The 17618-nt window shown below is 22.4% G+C and overlaps 1 protein-coding gene across 9 annotated transcripts in view; it reads right to left on the bottom strand.

Annotated features, from left to right (window-relative positions):
- LOC113554952 (cAMP-specific 3',5'-cyclic phosphodiesterase) overlaps positions 1-17618 on the bottom strand; it is a 612877-nt gene that overhangs the window by 81323 nt on the left and 513936 nt on the right. For 8 of the 9 annotated variants that reach the window (XM_026959110.1, XM_026959115.1, XM_026959108.1 and 5 more), the window contains 2 exons: positions 8389-8580; positions 821-856 (listed from right to left, as the gene is read on the bottom strand). In XM_026959110.1, the coding sequence (XP_026814911.1) occupies positions 821-856; positions 8389-8580 (228 nt within the window). The remainder of the gene's footprint in view (positions 1-820; positions 857-8388; positions 8581-17618) is intronic. The other variant, XM_026959107.1, reaches the window with a different exon arrangement.

Here is a 17618-nt window from a genome sequence, read left to right on the forward strand (position 1 = left end):
TATAATAATAATACAAACAATTTACATTTTATATTTTTCCATTCCAATTATCATCATAAATGTAAGCCACTTATATTGTTTGAGCTGGTGTGTGTATTTAATGGAAAAATAATGAATTAATTGTGTAGATCCAATATTGTTAGCGCGATGTGGGACATAATACTAATACATAATGTATAATAATATCAAAGTATCAAATTCTGCACTATGATAATATACGAGTAGTCATATTAGAGTAAAAATTTCAAAAATATATCGAGTACCTTTTTCCAATTTTAATATATATGTACAATACTTAGTTGTACTCGAATATGCTTTATTTAAAGGGGACAACATTATTATAATAATTATTGATGATTTATATTAGTATTTTTGTTGCATTTTCAATTCGACACAAAAAGATTCTTTTAAAATCTTACTCCATGTAGAAGAATAATGATTTTACAACATGACGAACAAGTGCGCAACTACACTATAATAGTATTATATAAGACATAATTTTTAGTAATCGACCAACCAATAAACAAATTAACTTAATTATTAACCTGATAAGTTAAAGTATAATATTCATAGTAAACTAAATTATATAAAATATAATACCATAAAATGTAAAATGTAAAATACAAAAAAAAATGCTGAAATGTCCCGATTCTGTACGGAAATTGTTTTACATATACACCATATAAACTAAAATATACGAGATAAATTATTATTACTAATACTACTTACTATTACTATTGATATTAATACTACTGCTACTACTACTTCTACTACTAGCATTTATAGTAATTATGCTGTGTATAATATATTATGTACATACGTTGATCTTTCCAAAATGGCTTCAGTCTCTTTCAATCTGTAAAAATGGAATATAAAAACATTGGTAATATGTTTTTGTCTAACAGCAGCAAAAACTGACTTTTTTCATAATATGTAATGGATAAAGTGAGACATGGGTAGGTCAGTTTGAGGTCGTGAGCGGGTTTGACACCGGAGGCGTGACGTATTTTATTTAGTAGCCAACTATCTCGTGTATTGACTATACCGCCGGGGACCTAGCTGGATGTGTAACCCACCTTCGCCACTCACGCTCACTACCAGGAACGTACGTACTCGGTGAAGTATTCCTGAAAGTGATGTGAGGGTTGGTTGTGTGGGTAGGAGAAGAAACTACAATTCACACACGGCCTAGTTTTGTTTAAATACGCGCAAAAATCTTTTTTATTTTATTGTAGGCCCGTGGGTGTACTTACACGTCCTATCTACAATACATTTTGTTGGAAAACTCTTGACAAACCCTTATAAATAAAAACAATAATACTAATAATCATAGTAATTAATAAAATCTCAGACCACTAGGTTTTTATTTCGAGTTCTTATAATGTGACTTAAATAATGGTGGGTGATGACGAAAATGACAATCGACCGCGTACAAATACCACCATCGCACCATCAATTGCATACGTTCACGTTGATGTGTTTGCGCAAAGAATCGCACTATTGAAAAGTGTTGCAAATAGATACACTTAAATGTTATTATTATAGTACTCTAAACAATTTTTGAATAAAATGCTGTATTTTGATGTTAACGAGTTCGGCGATTCACGTAGAGGTAGAGCAAACAACTGACTATGGTTATGGTTGTACTCTATATAATATTGTTAAAACAAATTTGAATTCGAAAGTTTGAATCTTATACGAGGTTCTTTTTGTCCATGTAAATAATTTAATCACATTATTATTGTATTTTGAAGTTTTCACATTACGAGGGAGTTATATACAATATATAAAAGTACATGAAAGTATATAAAAGTATATAGTTACGTCCATGACGAGTATACTGCGTCATTGTATAAAGCCACGCCAAACGTCACTATATAGCACTCAGCTGGGTGACCACCCGGGTCTTTTAGTGACGTGTATAGTCCTCGTCTCTCCTATCACGAGCTATGCTCCAATTATTATACTAGCATGCTATCAATTTATTAATAGTTTATCTTGATGGAAAAAAATTGACCTATCATTATTTATTTGTATAAGTTAGTTCAAGAACAATCCAATACAGTATATAAATTAAATATTTATTTGAAAAAAAAAAATGAAGTTTGATTAGGAGATAAAGCTGATTAATTAAATGTTAATTTTTTAAACTAGAATATATTTTTCATAAATCGCTTAAAAGGTTATTTTTGAATTTTAGATTATATGTGCATTAAAATATACGTATTATTTAGTTAATTGTATTATTATTGTTATTAACTATGTTATATACTTATAAATATTTTATTCTTATAGTAATATTATTATGTTAAGTAGGTATACAAATTAATACATTTATTTTAGTCAAACTAAAAAAAAATATTTATTTAATTTAAATTAATTGTTCTGTTTTAATTTTAATTTTAGTTGATATATTTAATGATACTAAACACTTATTATTTTAATTATATATCTTTTCAATATATTTGAATATTTTATAGGCACTTAGTTGTATTTACAAACTTATTGTAACCATTATTGATGGGCATTATTATTCAGTTTAAACTGTTTTAAGAAAATGATATTTTTGACTTACGGAAAGTTAAAGAAAATGTCATATTTCAATAATTTATTATATTATATGTGATAAGTAAAATGTATTCAGTATTGAAAAATATTGAAAACTGTAAAAATATGTAAATGCTTTTTTCTGTAATAATTAATGATTGATATGAGAAATGTTTATTCCGAATAGATTTGGTAAATATATTACAAACATTTTAAACCAATCTCGATATGAAAAGTAAATAAATTCATGGTAAATAAGCGGTTTTATGAAATTTATTGTTCTATTAATTATTATGATTTTTAGTTAAAAAAGAAATGTTTAAAACTATAAATTGATTTTGGCAGCATTTATTTCAAATCTGGATTGAAAATCCTAAACTATGTTATTTTAGTTCACTAATCAGGACGTTCTAAAAGGATAAGTATTATAATATAAGTTGGACCTCGTGGTTTTGTACGTACTTAGTCGCTTAATTGTCGTTCATATAGCATACATGGTTGAATATTAATTATTCTTTACAAACCACGAACCGTATTTTGTATTTTATGTGTATGAAATCAATCGAGAATTAGCCAAATATTAATAGTCTTATCTGTTTAATATATTTTAATATCAAAGTCAAAATACAAATTTGTACCTTGGATAAATTCAATGAATGTATATATTATACAAATAATTATTTTACTTCTCTCAATATTATATGTCTGCTATTATTTACTAGGTACTTTATTACGGTAAAATAATATCGTTTTTTAAAGCAATTAACACTATTATATTTATAGTTAATTATTGCATGTAAACTGCTAAACAATAAATCTTAAGAACTTAGGTATAAACATCTAAATAATTTATTATATCATTATGTATTTAAATTGGACAACGAAAATTGTATTTTTATTTATATGAGTTCAAGCATATACAACAATTGAAAAGACATAACTTGAAATAATCAATACAAAAAGTTCTATAGAAAAGAATTAAATATGTATATGTTTTACTTTACAAATATTTAAATACGTTTGATTGTTCAATAATATTGAAAAATGATGAATTGTATGAAATAAATTATAAAAATATACTTTTTTTTTTTTTTGTAAAACGACGAAAACTTTATTATTAACTACATTTAATATATTATGCTTATAGCTATTTAGTTATACTATAAAAATTAATCAAACATGTTAAAATAATGTTTGAGATCTATGCTAATAATTAAATATGTTCTAGATAGTTATACACTTATACGTAATAAAGATTTATCATTAAAATAACATAAATTAACTAAAGTAAAATATGTTATATGAATAAAAACATTTGATTTTTATTTATATGAAGGGACTTTGCATATTTTGAAATTAGTACATACGTACTTATCCAACGAATTATCTACTCATTATTTTTAATCATAGTTAGTGTAGTTAATACTAATATAAAATGTTTAACCTTTATTTTTAAACTTTCGTATAACTTAAACTATGTAAATGTTAATATAATATATAATACATTAAATTATGAACACCGCATGTGAAAATCTATTAAAACTTATCTACCATAAACAGATTATATAGAAAATAAGGCTCAGAGCTTATTCTGTTTTAATTAATAATATAAATAATTATAATTATAATTCTAATCCTCAAGAAAAAAATAAATATTTTGTAATTTTTTTTTTAAATGTAAAGAGTAATTCAAGGTTTTTTTTAATTCAATTAATCTTGGTATTTCGCTATGCAAGCATATTTTATGATAATATAAAAGTGATCAGTTTTAGGTAATTACTACCCTTTCATGATAAAATGGTGAATTCAGGAGTTTGAAAAATAATTTTATATAGCGATAATCAAATCTAAATCATTATTGTTCAGGTCCTTTCAACAGAAATTTTTAATTATTATGAACACAAAACAATTAACTAAAAGTTGAATTGTTTGTAACAATGATTTTTGATAGAATATGCATAAGTATCTATAACAATAAAAAAGTAAATTGTTTTTTTTTTTTTAACATAACACAATATTATAATGATGTTTAATAATACATCAACACTTCAGTATAATAACTTATTACAACAAAGTTGATTGACTTTTGTGTTATTGAATGAAAACAGATTTTTATTTTTGTTTTTACTTCACAAGTTACTCATTTTCTTTAATAATATCTGAGTAAAGGCCGTGTGGTAAAAAGCGTAGGTGGTGTAGTACCGGTTGCATAACTATAAAAAAAAGTGCGATTGATGCGTCATAATAATATAAAATGTTATATTTTATTCAATCAAAACGTCGACCAGGTGTGTGCTCGGTAAGCTTACTGCCATAGGATTGCAGTTTTTCTTTTTTAATATTGCGAAAACGCCCGGCGGCACATCAAACCTACAAAGCGTTTGCATTGGTATTGATCGGGTTTCGCAGCCGAACAATGCCATCTGGTTATACTATTATGCTCAAAGTTTAGTATTCTACTGCCCCACTAGATGGTGTCCACTGGCTAAGCAAATCCATTTCATAGATGGCATTACAGTGATATTATATAATATATTATATGTATTTTTAGAGGACCACAAGTGACAATTAAAAGCAATGTCGTTGATCTAGAGTTAAATAAATAATATTATTTTTCATTGGTTTAGAAAATATAAACTTAACTGTTTCCGACCAATCACAAAACGTATTTTTATTTTATAATACCATAATTTCCATAAATAAAATAACAAAAAAATGCAAATATTTGAAAATTAATCAAAATGGAATTAGTAGCTAAGTTGTAATGATATCGACGATATTTAAAAAATATCTATATAATGAATTATGCAAAATATAATTGTATTGTGAATACAAATATATGACTATGATTTAGTATCAATAAAAAAAAAAAATAATTTAAACAAGAAGGCAATTTTTTATTAAAAAATAATTAAACAAAGTTTATGCTAACTATATCTAGTCGTTTTAGTGGAATTTTATCTTGAGAGTCGTAATAGCCTAAGTTCTGGATGACAAAAAATATAAAGCTACATTTCATTATTTTAATAATACATTTAATGTATTAGTATTAAAATATTTACTGTTAACTAATATTGTCATAACATAATTTTCAGTAATCAGAACACGTAATTAATAAATTTATCTGAAAACGATTGTATAATAATAATGTAATAGGTGTATGTGAATTAAATTGAACAATTTAATTAAAATTTAATCCCATGAATTATTTATTATAAAATATACAATTGCCTATTGATATTTAATAGTGAACTCATACATAGTTATATATTAGGTATATAAAGTATTGAATTAATATTTTTCTTCACAAAAACACATTCAAAATATACAATACATATAGTTATTGCATACAATATAATAATACATATTTTGTATAATGCAAAAATCATTTCTAATTTTATTTTTATGTCTAAATAACTGTGAAATTATTTATGTAGATAAAATTTAAAATAAAAAATAAAATATTATTTTGTGCTTAATACAAATTAAAAGATATATAATTTAAGTTTAAGAACTAAATTTTCGAATGAGAAAATATTTTTTTGCAATTATTTTAAAATAAATAAACTGTATGTATAAAATTGATAAGGCGCTAGTGAATGCATAATTTAATTAAGTGTATTGTATTAACGTCATCATATATGATTCAGAACCACAGCTTGAAATTCAATTAAATTAAATGTAAACATTTTAAAATCATAGCATTGTGGTGCTAAAAATAATTAAATAAAAAAATATCGTGGTAACATTAATAACTTTAATCTTCTACTATTTTGGAAAAAAAAACCAGTGAAATTAAATGATTCAATGGGAATTGCTTAAATTGGAATGTGTTTTGAATTATATACTACCACTGAGAAAAAAAAATAACACATTATTATGTATATAATTATATAAATAAATAGGTAGGTATAAAAGAATTAAAGAATTTGGTAAAAATCTAATATATACCAATTTTACAATAATAAATTAAACTTTTGTGATTTATGATTGTAAAAAATAAATTAAATTGACTAATTCTTAAGATTCTATAGGTGTAAATGATCCATCATAATATCATAATATGGTTCGATTACTTTTTTTTTTAAATAATAATATTATGCTTAAGAAATACTAATAATACTATTAAATAACCGTGTAGAATGTCCTAGTTTTTATAGGTTTATTAAAATGTCAAAAATAATGAAAAACGTTTTTCTACTCGGCGGAGAATCAATAACCCAATAAGGTCATGGCTTTTAGGTGGTTTTTTTCTATTTTCTATAAAAAATTGTATATTTATATTAAATATTTAATTTTGTGCCCATATAATATTCGTCCATCTGGGAAAAAAATGTATTATTTGTAGCAAATTAAACATTCAATCTAGTGTACAGATTATGTGTATTTATTTGTCAGAATTCATTAGGATTGTGGTTACCATATTGTGTTATCGAATTTGTAAAGAATTTAAAAAAAATCCATTAATCGGAAGATAGATAATTTAACGATTACATTGTTTAGTTAATTTAACTTAAACTTTTTTTAAGTTTTACACAAAATATGCATGGTTTCCTATATAATTCTTGATACTTGCCTAGTTGATTATATTATGTTAGACAAAAAATTATTAAAATTATTAAAATTACTTTAATATGAATAAAAATATAAAATATGTATATTTTATATTATATGTTTCTAATAAAGTTTTTTTCTTTTATTTGTATTGTATGAGTGGAAAGTAACTGAAGTATTATGTTTGTTTATAATAAAATGCATTAATATAGAAATAAACGAATTATCTTTTACGAATGTAGAATTTTTTTTTTCATTAAAACCAATAATATCATATAAATGAGTGAAAATAATTTTGTCAATAAAAATTATGTATACAACGTATAATAACTAAACATCAATCAATAAGGTATTAATAAAATTGAATAGATTAATTTCGAGATAAAAATATAATAGTAAAAATACTTATATAAGTCAATGTTGGAAAAACTTTCAAAGCTATAGTAATCAATAATATGCTATTGAACTTTTGTTGTTTACTTTTAATGGTCAAAGTATTAAATACATTATTTAAAACTAATAATAAACACCAAACGTGATTTTTTTTTTGACACATCAAAAGTTTTTAGTTGAAAACCACGAAGTGTAAAATATTTTATTTTCGTTCTATATAAAAATGTAACGTACCTATATTAAAAATAATCAAAGTTTTTAAACCATTCATTTAGTCCGTTGTTATTAGTTGTTATCTCAGTAAACTATAATATATACATATCTTAAACAAATTTTATCACAAGCATTGTGTAATTTCCATATTTGGGTAGATCTTAATGTCAATGTATAAGTATTCGATTTAAGCAATAATAATAAATATGTATATTTTAAGTACTTGAGGTTGTCAACACACTTGTAAATTTATGGTTTAATTAAGTAATGAATAATTACTTAGAAACATTTTAAATAATACAATTTTCGTAGTTGCATAAACAATACAATGCTTTGGTTTAAAGTTTTTATAACCAGTTACATTTGAAATGTTGTTTTTAATATAAATATTGGGTGGTGAAATAGTAAAAATCAAACCTAAATAATATATAAATTTGATAAGCAAGTATTTAATTCGTGATTTTGACCTAAATATTTACTCTTCATATTATTTAAATTTGACGAGTTTACATGTGAAATACAAAAAAAAAAAAACATTTTTGTTACTTACTACTATAATTTTGTCTATAGAAAATAAGTATTTCAAAATATAATGACGATTCATTATATTATTTTATTTTATATCGTAATGTCATGTGTGGTCCTCTAAAAAAAAATTAAATATAGCAAGTTAATATTTACCTTTCACTGGCAATGGACGAGTTCCTGGACATAGACTTTGGCGAAACTTCGAAATCTGAGTCAGACCTATACAGGAATGACTCCCGACGCTGTGGCAAATTTTGAAGAACCAGTCCAGCTGATGGGGATGTGCCTCCACCGTCCAGCGGTGATCTACCAGGACTAGTACCAGCTCCATTTTCCACATCAAAACTATAATCATATAATTTATAATTATAACAACAAGTAAATATAAAAATACTATTTATGATATATGTCATATTCAATAATAAAATACACACAACATATTTTTGAATCGTTTATTTTTAATTTTCATGAAATAAAATATAGTATATTATAGGTACATTTTATTTTACCAATCTTATAAATACATACGAATGAGAAGCTTTTTAATAATTTAATAACAAGTTAAATATTTTATTGTTTATGTATAAGTCGACACTAATATTTTATTGTTTTAAATGCATCGACAAAAAATAATAAATTTGACGAAACACAAACACTGTGTAAATACGCGTCCATCTATATTATCAATGTTTGGTAATATTTATGTGATTGCATTATAAACACGCAGTATATTAAACATAAACAAGTTTATTATACATAAATATTTACTTTCTTTAACTTGGTAAAGAAAGAAAAAGAAATAAGTATGAAAGACTTTTCGTAGAATAGAATATATATATATGTCAACAATATACCAACTGTTCTTTAAAACCTTATTCATTTATACATCTTTGCTGAAACATTTTTGTAAATCTGTCATTTATACACACATTATTATGCAGCAAACTCAGTTAAAGTTCTAGATAAATGTAGTTATAAAGAACATTGGAGTTTTTAAAAAATCTAATAGAACACTTTTGAAGTTTAGTTTATTCTTTTAGAATACATTAAATTTAAAAAAATATATATAGTCAGGTGCTGTGTTTTCTTTTACAAAAATTATGTATTTTTATTCTTATTTATTTTAAGTTTTCTTTATTCAATAAATATAATACTCATAAATAAAAAAATATACATTTGCATGGATAATTATAATTAAAATCAATATATTTTCAAACTAAACCAAACATTTTTATAAATAATATTTTAATTCCAATATAATATATTGTACTTTATAGGAATTAAAAATAATAACGATACCCACCTTTAAACTTAAAAAAAAACATTTATCAATATTCAATAAATTTTTAGTTATTAAAATATGATAATAAAAATTAAAAATTAATAATATCAGTTATTGATTTTTAAATAACTTCAGATTAAGATACGCTTTTATACTTTTTGTTATTATTATTATTTTTTTTTAGCTTTAGTTGACATATCCAAAGAAAAACTATTGATTCAATTTTTCTTCATTGCTAAAGAACAGAATTTTCCGAAGAATAGAAAAACCATTTAAATATGAAAAAATAAAAAGAGCTTAAAGGCTAATGGAAATGATGAATTTAAGGAAAGTTGATAAGCAATAATAAATGACAGAATAAAAAACGAATCACTGAAAAACAGGATAAATAGGTTTATTTTAAATACAATAAATTTATTTACTAACGTATGTATCTATTAAAAAAAAATAATTAATGTTTTTACAAATTACACACACTAAATGTATGTATGACTTTATTTAAATGGATTGAAAAATGCATGCAATGTATAATAATATACCTAGTACCTACATACGACTTATACGAGCTATTTTAATTATTTTTTAAATATTTATACATTTTAATAGAACGAATAACATCAAAAAATATAACTATGTAGATTCATCTTTAATGTAGGATAGTTACCATAAAAAAGGTAATGTAAAGAAAGTATAAGTGGCTTAATGATTTTGGAATTATCAAAAAGGACGCATAGCTACTGTTTGAGTGTAATCCGACATGAATTATTTGAGTGGACGAAATGTCTTTGATGTTATACAGTGTTTACAATGTGTACGATTTATACTCCATTCCCGGTCTAAGAATTTTTGGATCAAAAATACATTGAAATATTTGGACTATATATATATATATATGTAATATATGTGTTATATATAACATAAAATATAGAGATCCCTATCACCCGCTCGATTAAAACAAGTCTATGATTTTCCCATGTAGGTCTTAACCTACTGAATAAAGCACCGTTGTATTATCATAAATTGTAAATTTTATAATCAATACAAAAGTCATGTTAACATTTTGCTAATAAATTCATAAACCAAGTATTTAAATCATAGTGTATATGATGTGAATCTAATTAATTTCAATACAATTTTAATAACAATCTATTGATTTTTTTGGATTTTTTTGCTTATATATATTTTTTTATTTTTTGTCTTTCATATTAATTGTTATACTTTTGTCTTTTAATGTTTTCATTATTATTCTTAATTGTTTAATGATTATACTATTTTAATTACTTAGAATATCAGTACTCCAATTTCAGCAACAAGAGATTTTCTCAGTGGTGAGTTACACCATTGTACTCGAAAATTTTGTTTAAATTACTGTTTTGTAACTACATATGGCTAATAAATTATTATTATTTTTCATTATTAATTAATCCACGACAACAAAGGCAATTGGATGGCTTATTCATTTGTAGAGGGGAGGAACGGTAGGTTGAAACACGTTTTTTTGTATGTGTGGCAAGAATTTGTTACTAAAATCCCGGGTGGTCACCCATCCGGGAGCTAGCAGCACCGGCCACGTACACTCAGAACGTTTCCGCAGTTGAGTGTACAATCGCGCCACACCAAGCCACATATTATTATTATTATTATTTTATATCTTACCCGTGTTTATTAATATAAAGTATTATTTTAAATTTTAAAATAATAAGTTATACATAAGTTATGTAGTTACTAAGATTTTTTTTGTTAAGTGATGTCTGATACACTTTCTTTCTAGCACACACATCATTGATAAAATAATATATATATATATATATAATATAAATGGATTGACAGTATCAAGTTGTAAAATAAAAATGTATTGATTTCAATATGTATACATATAATATTTGGAGCTTAAATTTCAATTTACTTTTATCAGATTTATTATAATAAACATAAATTTACGAAACATTTGTCTTTATAAAAATATATACATATGTTTCGTAAAAGTGTAAGATATTGTGCCATTGTGTCACATAGTAATTTTTAACCGTGACTAAACATAAACAGTTGCTGAAAATATCTGAAATGAATACATATTTTGTGTACTTTGGAATTCGAAAACGTGCGCCCATTTTCAATATAATAACTCATATAATGCTTTTATATTATGTTATTATGTTATCTTCAAATAATTAAAAAATTTAAACGGTATGGTATTTATGAAAAATCGATTTATACACAAGAATGAGTTACACAGATATATAAATATAGGAAAAATGTTTTTTTTCGAGTTTCATCCAAAATTAAAATGTGTAATGTGATAATTAAAATAAATACATTTAGAGAATACACTAAATAATGTATTTATATAAAAAACAAAAAAGAATTAAATAATTTACAATAAATAATTTTAAAAATTTAAAACACTTTATAATAATTATGTGTTCACTATATTATATAATCCACAAAATAACAAAAACACAACACATTTTTATATCTATACGGACTTAAGTACATTATGTATTGTATAGGCACAAAATATACACAAGAACATTATTTACAATAACCTCGTTCTAGGATGCTCTCTTTAATTAAACTAAATTATGCGTTTATGTCCATTTCAAGACAAAAATTACACAGCACCAGGCTTTATTAAAGGTTAGAGCCAAATTAGATATAAAAAAAAAAAGTTGTACTATTTTAGATGTTTTATATGAACTAATTTATATAATATTATTTCATTTTTTTAATAATATTTTTATGGAAAATTTCTTTGTAGTATTTTGCCAATAATTTTTTGATCAAATTTTAAGAAAGACAAATATTTATAAAAATAAAAGCAAAATCAATAAATGCAAAATATATAATCAATTGTCTTTATATTATTATAGCTGCTATTAGTTATATTACTTCATATTTGTTATAGTACTGAAAATACTGACAATTTTTATAAATCTAATTATTCAACTAAGAATTGTATATAATACAATTTAAACTTTTTCATCAAAAGATATTCTAAACTAAAATATATATTTTTTTAAACTTAAGATTTATATCAAATTTATTTATTTTTTTGTATGAACAAAATAATCGTATATTATTTTCAATATAATACGTTTATTCTTCTTCAAAAATTAATTTTGGTAATTTTAGAATCTAAAAAATAATGACGCTATATTTTCTTAATATAAAACAGTAAATAATTCATATATCGGACCTCTAATGAACCTAAAACGATTTATACCTACCAAAATGTGTTATGTATAAACAATATGATTACTAACTGTTTGGGAATAGTTATTAAATTATATGTTTCTGCCGAATGCATGTTATATTAACATTAAATTGAGTCCGGAAAATGTGAAAGAGAAAAATGAAAAGAAGAAAAAGGCTTTTAAAAGCCGCTTTAATGAGAGTAGAATTCTCTTAATGGATTTGAAATGGCTGTAGAAAAGAAGAAAGAAGGACGAATATTTTATGAGCCCCCCTTTTTTTTACCACATCCTTGTCCGAAATTCCCCCAGCGACCAAAAGGTTCAATTTTTTTCATTATTTTACTATAAAAGCAACTTTTCATTATTTCCTCCGGAAACAAGAGAAGATGTGTCTGTTCAAAAGAAATGGACTAAACATTTTTGTACTAGTGTTTTTTTAATATTTTTTTTCGTAAGATGAATTTAGCTTTGTTATAGTTCATTGGCGAAAATTTTTAGCTAATGTACACATTTAATTTAGTTAACTTTAGTAATAAAATATTATACTTATAAATCATATGCTAATGGCAAAGTTTTACTGTAGAAAGTTTTGTAACTTTTTAGTGGTAAAATGTAAAAGTATTCAACACACGAAAAAAATCAATATCAGTTTTCTTTAATTTATAATTGATATAGGTTCAAATAATTTGATAATTTTAAAAACTCAATTATTCTCTATAAAACCGAAATGCATTTCAATGAATTATTTATATGGGAAATAATTAAATAATTAATGGAAAATATAAAAAGTCGCTGTGCTGTAGGTATATTATATGACTGGCGTATTGAGAAAGGTTAATTTTCGTTAAAATTTGAAATTAAAACATTCATAAACAATTCATGTGGATTACGCTTGATTTTTTTTATGTTTTTAATAAATTTATGAAATACATATTATAAAAAACTTCAATGTATCACATTAAAATAAAATATAATACGTTTTTAAATATAAAATGATGGATAAAATTGATGTAAACGATTTTGACCAAGTTCATGAACATTTGAAATTCAAATATTTAAAAAAAAAATAATTACTACATTTTTAATACTTTTTTTATATTGCTTTGAAAATATAAAAATAACATAAAGAGATCCTTATATTATATTATTATCAATCTTTTTGCTCACAAACAATAATTATTATATTATATAAAATTCGAATAAAAGTCAAAAAACGTAAAAAATTTTAATAATAAGTACACAATTTGAAAAGAACAACAATTTATTTAATTATTTTTAAGAATGGTGATATACATATTTAATAAAAATTTTAAGTTTTCGGGGTAATTAATTTTTGTATTATAACAAAAATAAAAAATTAATTTAAACCAAAACTTGTTTTGCATAGTAAATATTCCATATTTTACGATATGTAATTTTTATTTTTTCTGATGATTTTACAAATTTTAAAAATATATATTACATAAAAAAATATATTTAATTGTAAAACTAATACATTAGTCGCTCATCTATGTTGAATCTAACGATATAAATTTGAATAGTATTTTATTCGGAAAAAATAAATGATTTTACTATAAACATTATTAACACTTATATTAGTAATAAATTTATTTTTTTTTTCAAAACAAAATCAATTATTACAATATAAATTTATGTTATGTAAAAAAATATATAATTTTAATTTTTTAATTTTTTCAAATTATATTTATATATTAAATAGCTATATATTAACTTGTTTTATTTTTAACTATGTAAATATTATTTTTTTTTTTCTGTAAAACACAATAATAATATAACGTTATAATATGTCATGTTATTAACTCGTATATTATATTATTATACATTATACATTAATAACAGATAAAATTATCATAATGTTAGCTGATAAGTTTCGTAAAAGTAAAAATAATTATTAATAGTATCTAAATAAATGTATATATATATCTATATTAGTTGTCATATATTTTTTATGTTATAAAATTAATAAGTTTTAAGTTGTTTTATGGATTAATTTATAGTTATATTGCTTATTAAATGCAATATAAATAATTGAACTTTGAACAAAGTTATAATAAGCTTATATATATTTTGTATTTTAATTTATCTATCAAAAAATATGTAACTTAATTTTATTTAAAACAAAATCAGTTCATTTCTTAATTTTTTTTCAAACTGATTATTATATATTTTTTTGACAATTTTAAATTACTATTTTTTTTTGTTTTGACTAAGATTTAACAAAAATAATATTTTTTTTTTATCGTATTGTATAATACCATAATAAATATATTATATATTTTGTATATATATACATATACAAATACAATTAAATTTTATTTTTATATCTATTTAGTTAAGTATTAATTTTATGCATTTTTAAGCTATATTTATCGTTCCCAGTCTTCATTTATGATGCTTTTACGCTAAATTCTAAAGAAAGTTTAAAGCTGGAAAATACTAAGATTAAAAAGACTTACGAGTTTCTATTAAAATTCTTAAAGTTTGTTGTACCGTTTAATTATTTTCAGATAATTAAATTTAATAATATTCTGTGAATTATAATAAAAATTAAAACTTAACAGTATGTTTATAAAATGGCATTATAGAAAACATGATAGCTTTAAGTGTTTTTTTATTTATACCGTAAATGTGTATTGTATAATATTAGTACATAACTATTAACTGTATTACTCTATTGAAAATCTGGTTAATAAATTTCTAATTACAAAATTACAAAAATAATTTATACTTATTTCCAACACAAAACATTGTTAATAAAATTATATAAAAAATATATTACTTTCGGCTATGACGATAATTATTTTCACTTATCAAATGAAATCATTATTTATTTATTCAAAAAATGATTTATATTTTTATTAAACTTTATTGTGAGAAATTCAGCGTGTTTCAGAATAAATTAGGGTTCACGCAAAGTACCTAGGTGCACTGCTAATTGAATATTTAATATTTATATTTTATTAGACACATTAATCAGTACACGGTGTACTAAAAACACTAAGGAGAATTATGAATTTAAAGGAATTTGTGTATTAGGTATCTGATACACAGAAGTTGTTTTGATACGAGTACTTTTAAAGACATAATATTGTTATTTAAATTTAAATTTTACATCATTATTTTATAACTTTGTAAATTGTATTTTTTTTAAATTTAAATAGATAAATCAGTTATAAGTTATAGCAACTATATCATTATATGTATTATGAATGGTTTTAAAAATTAAATAAAGAAAAACGAGTGAAATCATTACAAACGCTTTGTTATTTAATGATACATTAACTATCTATGCGTACTTAAAATAAAATAACTAAAACAAACATATTATTATTCATTGATTGACGTAATTATTACAAAATTTCATGCTACTGATTTTTATAATAAAAAAAAATTATTTTTATTTTATACAAACGATAGATCTATAAATATAGAACAAGATTTATTTTAAGAACCATATAAACTAAATAAAATAATTCAAATTAATAAATTTAAAACAAAAATATTCTTTGTACAATATAATATAAATATTTAATATCTAGTATTTTTTTATAATAAGAGTACTTATGATTTATCACTTATAACTTATCACTACAATAACGTTAACTTAAATATTTATGGTGCCAATAAGTATATTAGATTTTTGAATATGATGATAAGCAACAACGATATAGTTTTGATAATGATTAGAATCTTGAATATTTTTTTAAATTTGGTGATAGACTGATAGTTGCCTAAACAAAGTCAGTGTATACAGTACTTGATATAATTAATGGATAAAATTCCTAATAATTGTATTTATCACCATATAATATGATTATATCACAATATTATATTATTAATATGTTAAATGTATTAAAAACAGAGCGTCAAAACTGTTAACGATATATGAAATAATTAATAAGCAGGTGTATAGGTAGGTATGATTGACACCTAAATATTTATTAAATGGTAAATATATAAACCATATTAACAGATGTACTACAAATTCGATAAATTCAATAATATTTGACAGTTAAAACTAAAAAAAAAAAAAAATTAAATGTATATCGAATAAAAAGCCCTACATTAATTAAGCATTTAGGATGATATTTTTCTTTGAATCAATGTTAAATTTATATTTGTTGGAATCAGGAAAATGATACGTGTTTAATAATCGTGTGTCAATGAAAAACATGCATTCACTATTAACAAAAAATATTATATGTCAATTAAAAAATAAAATACATTAAATAAATTACGCGTGAATTATAATGATTAGCATATTTTGCAAAACTAAAAAGTACTACAGCTTATAAAATGTGAAGTTGTAAAACAGTAATAACAATTCATGAGGTATATATCATATATATTATATTTTTTGTTAAATACAATCATAGAAACTTGATTATTTTTATAATAATCAAATATTAACTTTGAAAAATTACATTAAATACGTAAAATGGTATTATATATATTTATCATTTTAAGAAAAATTAATGATTTAAATTTTTTTTTAATACACCCACATATAGTTTTTATACGAGTATCCACAATAAGTTTTTCGTGAAAATTTTACATATTTCGTGTAGACTCCAAAAACCATCTAAATAATATTGTAAACGTCCCACTTACTCCATTTTAAACGAAAATAATTTTCAAAAACTGCGTCAGTTGTAAATGATGGAAATGTTTTGTTGACAGAGTTCATTTATCATTTCTAATAAATACTTATACCCCGTATTCTAATGTTCACATATTGTTATGAAAATTATATTTTGGTTTTCGAATCAAATATGAGCGAACAAGATCCGTTTTATACGACACATCAGAGTATTATGTATTATTTTCTGTATATGAACAACATACATATACATATACATAATTAACATTATCACAATATAATAATT

The sequence above is a fragment of the Rhopalosiphum maidis genome, chromosome 2 (genome assembly GCF_003676215.2).
Source record: "Rhopalosiphum maidis isolate BTI-1 chromosome 2, ASM367621v3, whole genome shotgun sequence".
NCBI lineage: Eukaryota > Metazoa > Arthropoda > Insecta > Hemiptera > Aphididae > Rhopalosiphum > Rhopalosiphum maidis.